Source organism: Cyclopterus lumpus, chromosome 25 (genome assembly GCF_009769545.1).
Source record: "Cyclopterus lumpus isolate fCycLum1 chromosome 25, fCycLum1.pri, whole genome shotgun sequence".
NCBI classification, from domain to species: Eukaryota; Metazoa; Chordata; class Actinopteri; order Perciformes; family Cyclopteridae; genus Cyclopterus; species Cyclopterus lumpus.
This window is the reverse complement of record NC_046990.1, coordinates 4,050,171-4,060,613: the sequence shown is the minus strand read 5'-3', so window position 1 is coordinate 4,060,613 and position 10,443 is coordinate 4,050,171. Positions and strand designations below refer to the sequence as shown.

Sequence of the window (10,443 nt, the reverse complement as noted above, 5' to 3'; positions counted from 1 at the left end):
GGTGGGAGAAATATTGTTAATTTAAAAATAAGTTAGTCAGAAGCTAAAGTGGTGATTAAGGGACAAATCAAAAAGATATGGCAGAATGAATGGAAACATGGGAGCAAAGGAAGATATCTGTTTAATAATAAAGCATTTCTTGGGAGTGCAGGGTCTAGTGGACGAAGTAGAAAAGAGGAGAGGGTGATGATAAGGCTAAGGAATGGCCATACGGGTCTTAATAGTTCCTTATGTGTTATTAAAAAGCATAATCAATGAGGTGACTGGGTCTGACCCCTGGACTGAAAGTGGAAGCTGGTTCCATAAAAGAGGAGCTTAATAACTGAAGGCTCTGGCTCCTTTCCTACTTTTTAAGAATCTAGAAACTACAAGTAGCCCTGCATTCAGTGAGCACAGCTCTCTAGTGGGGTAATATGATACTACAAGCTCCTTAAGATATGATGGTGCATCACCAATTAGATTAGCTTTGTAGATGAGGAGAAGGATTTTAAACTTGACTCTGTATTTTACAGGGAGCCAGTGCAGAGCAGCTAATACAGGAGTAATTTGATCTCTTTTCTTATTTTTTGTGAGTACACAAGCTGCAGCATTTTGGATCAACTGGAGAGTTTTAAGAGACTTATTAGAGCAGCTTGATAAGGATTTGCAGGAGTTTAGTCTAGAAGTAACAAATGTGTGAACTAATCTTTCTGCATCGCTTTGAGACAAGATGTGACTGATTTTTTAAATGTTACTTAGGGGAAAGAATGCAGTGCTGGAGATTTGTTTTAAGTTGGAGTTAAAGGAAAGGTCCTAATCAAAGATAACCATCATTAGATAATTGATTTCTGAGGTATTCTTGGCCTAGTAAGAAAAACATCAGGAAGTTGCAGGTCATCCATGTTTTCATGTCTCTAAGACATGCTTGAAGTTTAGCGAGCTGGTTGGTTTTGTCTGGCTTGATCAATAGATGTAATTGAGTATCATCTGCATATCGTTGAAATTTCATGGAGTGTTTTCTGATAATATTGCCTAAAGGAAGCATATTTAAGGTAAATAAAATTGGTCCAAGCACAGAGCGTTGTGGAATTCCTTCACTAACGTTGGTGGTCATCGATGTTTCATTAATTATATGCCCAAATTGAGATTGAGCTGATGAATAGGATTTAAACCAGCTTAGTGTGGTTCCTTTAATGCCAATCAAATGTTCTAGTCTCTGTAATAGGATGTGATGGCCAATGGTGTCGAACGCAGCACTAAGGCCTAACAAGTACAGAGATGAGTCCTTTATCTGATGCAATTAGGTCATTAGTCACTTTCACCAGTACGGTTTCTGCATTCTGAATCCTGAATGAAAGTCCTCAAACTACTATGTAGAAAGTCACAACTGATTGCCGACTATTTTCACAAGGATTCGAGTAAGGCAGACAGGTTAGAGATCAGTCTGTAGTTAGCCAACACCTCTGTATCAGGAGTGGGCTTCTTAAGGTTTAACTACACATAATTTGAAGGACTGTGGTCCATGGCCTGTTAGTAAAGACACATTGATAATATCTAGTAGAGAGGTGCCAACTAAGTGCTGTGTAGTTTCACCGTGGGAGACCTCAGTCACAGACAGCTCCACAGTTGACTTTTCCTAATGAACTTTCCTTCACATCTTTCCATAGTGGTCAAAGAAAAGTGGCCAGTAAATTATATTAGGAGTTAATATTTGGACTTTAACCGCAGCCCCAGTCTTGTTTGACAGTTTACAAGAGCACAGACTCATTTACAAATGTACCTTTCAGATCCCATCTTCTGTAGAGCATCAGCGCCTGTGATCAAGTTGGGCCATTCAGTCATGCGTATGTGTGTCTCGTTGGGCTTCAGAAATAGAGCAATAAACCAGTGTTCTGAGACATTAAAAAGTTTATTATGGTTTGCTTAAACTCAAAGTTAATGTCTACACAGTGAACTCAAGGGCGTCATTGCAGGCTGATCATCATCTCATGTAGTGGCACTCCACCCCAATGACGGCACTCTGGGTCCTCGTGATGTGACTCCTGCCAGACACTTTGGGGTCGTAGATCAGTGAAAAGGCATAAATGAAGTCATCCTCGGTCATCTGAGGGAGAGAGAGAGAACTACTGAGTAACATTTGACTGAAAGTACAACACCAATACATTCAATGAACAAAAACCTCACCACTCGTTTGCTGCCACAGTTGTGCAGCTCATATTCAAAGACCAGCACATGAGCCCAGTCGTCGATCTCAGTAGGGGAACAGCCACCAAGTGTGATGTCCTCTGGGTCTATCAGCTTGCCAAGGCCAAGCAAGTCCTGGCTCACTTCCACCTGGATCTTGCTTTCCCCACACCTCACAGCAACGCGGTTGTCAGTGTCTGGTTGCCGCAGTTCAAAGTTGACAGGGGTCACCTTCACCAAATCCACTGGATCTTTTGGAAACCTCCAGGACAACGAGTCGACCACCGGCTGGATCTGCTTAGCCCGGAACATGGCAGCTTGTTGAGTAGACTTCCTGGAGGGCCCTCTCTCAGGCGCTGCTTTTGCTGGCTCAACTTCAACTCCCAGGTAGTTTGGTGGTCTCATTCTGAGGAATCTAGCAGCACTGAAGCTGACACACGCAAGCACAAACCCCAACACAAAAAGCTGGCTGGACCCCATTGTTGCAAACACAGAACTGTTGATGCAGTTTCCTCCAGCATTGGCCACTGCAGGCTGAAATAGGCAGTGGCTCCTCCCTCTGACTCGTTAGCTGGATCGCTTTGCACAGGTGTAGATCTCAAAGCTGCACAGGCCTTACTAATTAGGAGAGACCAATGTATTGTCACAAGGTAAGAGACATAACCAATAATATGATTCAACACTTTATCAGTCAAAGATACTAAAAATAAGTATTGGAGATCTTTTTGCAACACAATAGGGAGAATCACTTCAATTAATCAAGTTTGGGCAATGGTAAAGAAAACGAGGGGAGGGAAAACGGGAGTGGGGGTATCCAGTATTGGAAAATGGCAGAGTGGTGGCTAACAGTGACGAAGCAAAGGCAGAAATGTTAGCTAAAGCGCTGATTGAGGTAATATGTCAGAGGAGGGGTTTAAATGGAAGATATAGAACAAGGGAAGCAAATATAGATTTGTTGGAAACAGAAGAAGAGACAGAAGATGCAATTAATACTCCATTCAGTTTTGAAGAAATAAAAAGGGCCATAAGCAAGTCAGGGCTAACTGCTCCAGGCAAAGATCAGATATTATATATCATGTTGAACCATATGCCTGATTTAGCATTAGAGGTGATTTTGTAATTGTATAATACAATTTGTCAGGAACAAAAATTACCAGGACGTTGGAAACAAGCAGTTATAGTACCCATCAGGAAACCAGGAAAAGATCCCACTAATCCATCAAACTATAGACCAATAGCATTGACTTCCCACATGTGTAATATCATGGAGCGAATGATCACAGAAAGGCTAACATATTATTTACGAAGAGAGGGGTCCTCATCTGTTGCTCTCCTGAAGGTTTCTTCCCTTTTTTCCCTGTGAAAGGTTATTTTTTATTTTTGGGGAGTTTTTCCTGGTCAAATTGTATTTATATGGTAAGGAGCTGAAAAGGACGGACTCGTACACATTTTTAGGAATGTGGTTTGATGCTAGGCTCACCTGGAATGTACATATTGATAACATGGTTAATACATGTAAAAAGGTTTTAAATGTAATGAGATGCTTGGTGGGAACAGAGTGGGGAGTTGACAGGTCTGCTTTGAAAGCTATATATGTGGGTCTGATAAGATCAGTAGTGGACTATGGCTGTGTGGTGTATAAGTCGGCGTATAAAACCTTATTGGGGAAATTAAATGTAATACAAGCACAAGCATTAAGAAATTTGTAGTGGGGCTTTTAAAACAACATATGTGTCGGCATTGCAGGTAGAAATGGGGGAAATGCCATTGGAGTTGAGAAGAATTCAGATAATGATGACATATTCCATATTTTCATACGTAACATTTCAAAAATCAGGCACATCTTGTCTCAAAAAGATGCAGAAAAGCTGCTTCACGCGTTTGTTACTCACAGACTAGACTATTGCAACTCCTTATTATCAGGCTCCTCTAATAAGTCTCTTAAATCCCTCCAGTTGATCCAGAATGCTGCAGGTCTTGTACTCACAAAAACTAAGAAAAGAGATCACATTACTCCTGTATTAGCTGCTCTGCACTGGCTCCCTGAAAAATCAAGAATCACATTTAAAATTCTTCTCCTCACCTACAAAGCCTTGATTGGTGATGCACCATCATATCTTAAGGAGCTTGTAGTACCATATTGCCCCACAAGAGAGCTGCGCTCACTAAATGCGGGGCTACTTGTGGTTCCTAGAGTCCTAAAAAGTAGGATGGGAGCAAGAGCCTTCAGTTATCAAGCTCCTCTTTTATGGAACCAGCTTCCACTTTCAGTCCGGGAGGCCGACACAGTCACCTCATTCAAGAATCGACTTAAGACTTTCCTGTTTGATAGTGCTTATAGTTAGGGCTGAATCAGGTTTGCCCTGGTCCAGCCCCTTGATATGCTGCTATAGGCTTATAGGCTGCTGGGGGATGTTTTAGGATACACTGAGCACCTATCTCCTCTTCTCTCTCCCCCTTATGGATGAATTTACATCTCTCCATTGCACCTTATTAACTCTGCTTCCTCCCCGGAGTCGTTGTGACTTCACGTCTCATAGGGTCCATTGGACCTGGAGGTGTCTGATGCCTTGTGAACCTGCCTCCCACGTTGGCCCTGCTGATGCGCCCCGCACCCCTTCCTCTCTACCTCCTTCTGTTTCATGGATTGGAGTTCCATTCATACATTGTCATATTCATGTAATGTGTTTATGTAACTTTGTAAATGCTGTTCATTCTGTAAACATGACATCTATTGCATCTGTCCATCCGGGGAGAGGGATCCTCCTCTGTTGCTCTCCTGAAGGTTTCTTCCCTTTTTTCCCTGTGTAAGGTTATTTTTGGGGAGTTTTTCCTGATCCGATGTGAGGCCCTGGGACAGGGATGTCGTATGTGTACAGATTGTAAAGCCCTCTGAGGCAAATTTGTAATTTGTGATATTGGGCTTTACAAAATAAACTGAATTGAATTGAATTGAATATTGGGTCAGTTTACAAGGACATATCAACCATCCAACAAAAAGTGCAATTGAGCCATGCTGGGAACATGATAAAACACCAACAAAGAGCTTTGGTTGGGTTGCTAAGGAGAAGGCTAGGGAGTTAGGTATGTTGGATAGGAGATATTCTCCAGCAGTGGTTCTTACAGCTGTTCCTCCATGGTTACTGCCACAGCCTGAAGTTGATCTGGGCCTCCTTGAACTGATGAGAGATGAACGTGGGGCAAACTGTAAGATCGTGAAGTCATACATCAGGGGGAATTACCGCAAATATATTCAAATGTATACAGATGGATTGAAAGACCCTAACTCTGGTAGAACAGCAGCAGCAGTAATCCCATAATTCCAGTATGAGTGTGGTAAAAGACTCAGTGATGACCTATCAGTGTTTACGTGTGAGATGATGGCCATAGTTATGGCATTACAGTGGGTAGAGGATGTCAGGCCAGAGAGAGTGGTGATAGCATCGGACTCATGTACGGTGCTAACTAGTTTGAAAAGTTGCCATTCCAGAAGTAGAGAGGATTTACTGTATGAGGTACTACAGGCACTATTCAGAATTCATCACATGCGAATAGCGGTTCATTTTATGTGGGTCCCGGCCCATGTTGGAGTAGATGGCAATGAGAAGGCGGATAAAGCAGCAAAACGGGCTTTGAAGGGTGGGAGAAATATTGTTAATTTAAAAATAAGTTAGTCAGAAGCTAAAGTGGTGATTAAGGGACAAATCAAAAAGATATGGCAGAATGAATGGAAACATGGGAGCAAAGGAAGATATCTGTTTAATAATAAAGCATTTCTTGGGAGTGCAGGGTCTAGTGGACGAAGTAGAAAAGAGGAGAGGGTGATGATAAGGCTAAGGAATGGCCATACGGGTCTTAATAGTTCCTTATGTGTTATTAAAAAGCATAATCAATGAGGTGACTGGGTCTGACCCCTGGACTGAAAGTGGAAGCTTAATAACTGAAGGCTCTGGCTCCTTTCCTACTTTTTAAGAATCTAGAAACTACAAGTAGCCCTGCATTCAGTGAGCACAGATCTCTAGTGGGGTAATATGATACTACAAGCTCCTTAAGATATGATGGTGCATCACCAATTAGATTAGCTTTGTAGATGAGGAGAAGGATTTTAAACTTGACTCTGTATTTTACAGGGAGCCAGTGCAGAGCAGCTAATACAGAAGTAATTTGATCTCTTTTCTTAGTTTTTGTGAGTACACAAGCTGCAGCATTTTGGATCAACTGGAGAGTTTTAAGAGACTTATTAGAGCAGCTTGATAAGGATTTGCAGGAGTTTAGTCTAGAAGTAACAAATGTGTGAACTAATCTTTCTGCATCGCTTTGAGACAAGATGTGACTGATTTTTTAAATGTTACTTAGGGGAAAGAATGCAGTGCTGGAGATTTGTTTTAAGTTGGAGTTAAAGGAAAGGTCCTAATCAAAGATAACCATCATTAGATAATTGATTTCTGAGGTATTCTTGGCCTAGTAAGAAAAACATCAGGAAGTTGCAGGTCATCCATGTTTTCATGTCTCTAAGACATGCTTGAAGTTTAGCGAGCTGGTTGGTTTTGTCTGGCTTGATCAATAGATGTAATTGAGTATCATCTGCATATCGTTGAAATTTCATGGAGTGTTTTCTGATAATATTGCCTAAAGGAAGCATATTTAAGGTAAATAAAATTGGTCCAAGCACAGAGCGTTGTGGAATTCCTTCACTAACGTTGGTGGTCATCGATGTTTCATTAATTATATGCCCAAATTGAGATTGAGCTGATGAATAGGATTTAAACCAGCTTAGTGTGGTTCCTTTAATGCCAATCAAATGTTCTAGTCTCTGTAATAGGATGTGATGGCCAATGGTGTCGAACGCAGCACTAAGGCCTAACAAGTACAGAGATGAGTCCTTTATCTGATGCAATTAGGTCATTAGTCACTTTCACCAGTACGGTTTCTGCATTCTGAATCCTGAATGAAAGTCCTCAAACTACTATGTAGAAAGTCACAACTGATTGCCGACTATTTTCACAAGGATTCGAGTAAGGCAGACAGGTTAGAGATCAGTCTGTAGTTAGCCAACACCTCTGGATCAGGAGTGGGCTTCTTAAGGTTTAACTACACATAATTTGAAGGACTGTGGTCCATGGCCTGTTAGTAAAGGCACATTGATAATATCTAGTAGAGAGGTGCCAACTAAGTGCTGTGTAGTTTCACCGTGGGAGACCTCAGTCACAGACAGCTCCACAGTTGACTTTTCCTAATGAACTCTCCTTCACATCTTTCCATAGTGGTCAAAGAAAAGTGGCCAGTAAATTATATTAGGAGTTAATATTTGGACTTTAACCGCAGCCCCAGTCTTGTTTGACAGTTTACAAGAGCACAGACTCATTTACAAATGTACCTTTCAGATCCCATCTTCTGTAGAGCATCAGCGCCTGTGATCAAGTTGGGCCATTCAGTCATGCGTATGTGTGTCTCGTTGGGCTTCAGAAATAGAGCAATAAACCAGTGTTCTGAGACATTAAAAAGTTTATTATGGTTTGCTTAAACTCAAAGTTAATGTCTACACAGTGAACTCAAGGGCGTCATTGCAGGCTGATCATCATCATCTCATGTAGTGGCACTCCACCCCAATGACGGCACTCTGGGTCCTCGTGATGTGACTCCTGCCAGACACTTTGGGGTCGTAGATCAGTGAAAAGGCATAAATGAAGTCATCCTCGGTCATCTGAGGGAGAGAGAGAGAACTACTGAGTAACATTTGACTGAAAGTACAACACCAATACATTCAATGAACAAAAACCTCACCACTCGTTTGCTGCCACAGTTGTGCAGCTCATATTCAAAGACCAGCACATGAGCCCAGTCGTCGATCTCAGTAGGGGAACAGCCACCAAGTGTGATGTCCTCTGGGTCTATCAGCTTGCCAAGGCCAAGCAAGTCCTGGCTCACTTCCACCTGGATCTTGCTTTCCCCACACCTCACAGCAACGCGGTTGTCAGTGTCTGGTTGCCGCAGTTCAAAGTTGACAGGGGTCACCTTCACCAAATCCACTGGATCTTTTGGAAACCTCCAGGACAACGAGTCGACCACCGGCTGGATCTGCTTAGCCCGGAACATGGCAGCTTGTTGAGTAGACTTCCTGGAGGGCCCTCTCTCAGGCGCTGCTTTTGCTGGCTCAACTTCAACTCCCAGGTAGTTTGGTGGTCTCATTCTGAGGAATCTAGCAGCACTGAAGCTGACACACGCAAGCACAAACCCCAACACAAAAAGCTGGCTGGACCCCATTGTTGCAAACACAGAACTGTTGATGCAGTTTCCTCCAGCATTGGCCACTGCAGGCTGAAATAGGCAGTGGCTCCTCCCTCTGACTCGTTAGCTGGATCGCTTTGCACAGGTGTAGATCTCAAAGCTGCACAGGCCTTACTAATTAGGAGAGACCAATGTATTGTCACAAGGTAAGAGACATAACCAATAATATGATTCAACACTTTATCAGTCAAAGATACTAAAAATAAGTATTGGAGATCTTTTTGCAACACAATAGGGAGAATCACTTCAATTAATCAAGTTTGGGCAATGGTAAAGAAAACGAGGGGAGGGAAAACGGGAGTGGGGGTATCCAGTATTGGAAAATGGCAGAGTGGTGGCTAACAGTGACGAAGCAAAGGCAGAAATGTTAGCTAAAGCGCTGATTGAGGTAATATGTCAGAGGAGGGGTTTAAATGGAAGATATAGAACAAGGGAAGCAAATATAGATTTGTTGGAAACAGAAGAAGAGACAGAAGATGCAATTAATACTCCATTCAGTTTTGAAGAAATAAAAAGGGCCATAAGCAAGTCAGGGCTAACTGCTCCAGGCAAAGATTAGATATTATATATCATGTTGAACCATATGCCTGATTTAGCATTAGAGGTGATTTTGTAATTGTATAATACAATTTGTCAGGAACAAAAATTACCAGGACTTTGGAAACAAGCAGTTATAGTACCCATCAGGAAACCAGGAAAAGATCCCACTAATCCATCAAACTATAGACCAATAGCATTGACTTCCCACATGTGTAATATCATGGAGCGAATGATCACAGAAAGGCTAACATATTATTTACGAAGAGAGGGGTCCTCATCTGTTGCTCTCCTGAAGGTTTCTTCCCTTTTTTCCCTGTGAAAGGTTATTTTTTATTTTTGGGGAGTTTTTCCTGGTCAAATTGTTTTTATATGATAAGGAGCTGAAAAGGACGGACTCGTACACATTTTTAGGAATGTGGTTTGATGCTAGGCTCACCTGGAATGTACATATTGATAACATGGTTAATACATGTAAAAAGGTTTTAAATGTAATGAGATGCTTGGTGGGAACAGAGTGGGGAGTTGACAGGTCTGCTTTGAAAGCTATATATGTGGGTCTGATAAGATCAGTAGTGGACTATGGCTGTGTGGTGTATAAGTCGGCGTATAAAACCTTATTGGGGAAATTAAATGTAATACAAGCACAAGCATTAATGATTTGTAGCGGGGCTTTTAAAACAACATATGTGCCGGCATTGCAGGTAGAAATGGGGAAAATGCCATTGGAGTTGAGAAGAATTCAGATAATGATGACATATTGGGTCAGTTTACAAGGACATATCAACCATCCAACAAAAAGTGCAATTGAGCCATGCTGGGAACATGATAAAACACCAACAAAGAGCTTTGGTTGGGTTGCTAAGGAGAAGGCTAGGGAGTTAGGTATGTTGGATAGGAGATATTCTCCAGCAGTGGTTCTTACAGCTGTTCCTCCATGGTTACTGCCACAGCCTGAAGTTGATCTGGGCCTCCTTGAACTGATGAGAGATGAACGTGGGGCAAACTGTAAGATTGTGAAGTTATACATCAGGGGGAATTACCGCAAATATATTCAAATGTATACAGATGGATTGAAAGACCCTAACTCTGGTAGAACAGCAGCAGCAGTAATCCCATAATTCCAGTATGAGTGTGGTAAAAGACTCAGTGATGACCTATCGGTGTTTACGTGTGAGATGATGGCCATAGTTATGGCATTACAGTGGGTAGAGGATGTCAGGCCAGAGAGGGTGGTGATAGCATCGGACTCATGTACGGTGCTAACTAGTTTGAAAAGTTGCCATTCCAGAAGTAGAGAGGATTTACTGTATGAGGTACTACAGGCACTATTCAGAATTCATCACATGCGAATAGCGGTTCATTTTATGTGGGTCCCGGCCCATGTTGGAGTAGATGGCAATGAGAAGGCGGATAAAGCAGCAAAACGGGCTTTGAAGGGTGGGAGAAATATTG

General features: G+C 42.1%; 2 protein-coding genes across 2 annotated transcripts; both read right to left on the bottom strand.

Annotated features, from left to right (window-relative positions):
- Positions 1 to 1,902: 1,902 nt before the first annotated feature.
- LOC117728263 (zona pellucida sperm-binding protein 3-like) lies at positions 1,903 to 2,659 on the bottom strand. Its single transcript, XM_034529072.1, has 2 exons — positions 2,164 to 2,659; positions 1,903 to 2,083 (listed from the first exon to the last, which is right to left on the bottom strand). Exons 1-2 carry the CDS (start codon positions 2,641 to 2,643, stop codon positions 1,961 to 1,963), a joined length of 603 nt encoding a protein of 200 aa, XP_034384963.1. The 5' UTR covers positions 2,644 to 2,659; the 3' UTR covers positions 1,903 to 1,960.
- Positions 2,660 to 7,725: 5,066 nt separating this feature from the next.
- Positions 7,726 to 8,443, bottom strand: LOC117728267 (zona pellucida sperm-binding protein 3-like). The gene is made up of 2 exons (XM_034529080.1): positions 7,948 to 8,443; positions 7,726 to 7,867 (listed from the first exon to the last, which is right to left on the bottom strand). The coding sequence occupies exons 1-2, from the start codon at positions 8,425 to 8,427 to the stop codon at positions 7,745 to 7,747; spliced, it is 603 nt and encodes a 200-aa protein (XP_034384971.1). The 5' UTR covers positions 8,428 to 8,443; the 3' UTR covers positions 7,726 to 7,744.
- Positions 8,444 to 10,443: the final 2,000 nt, after the last annotated feature.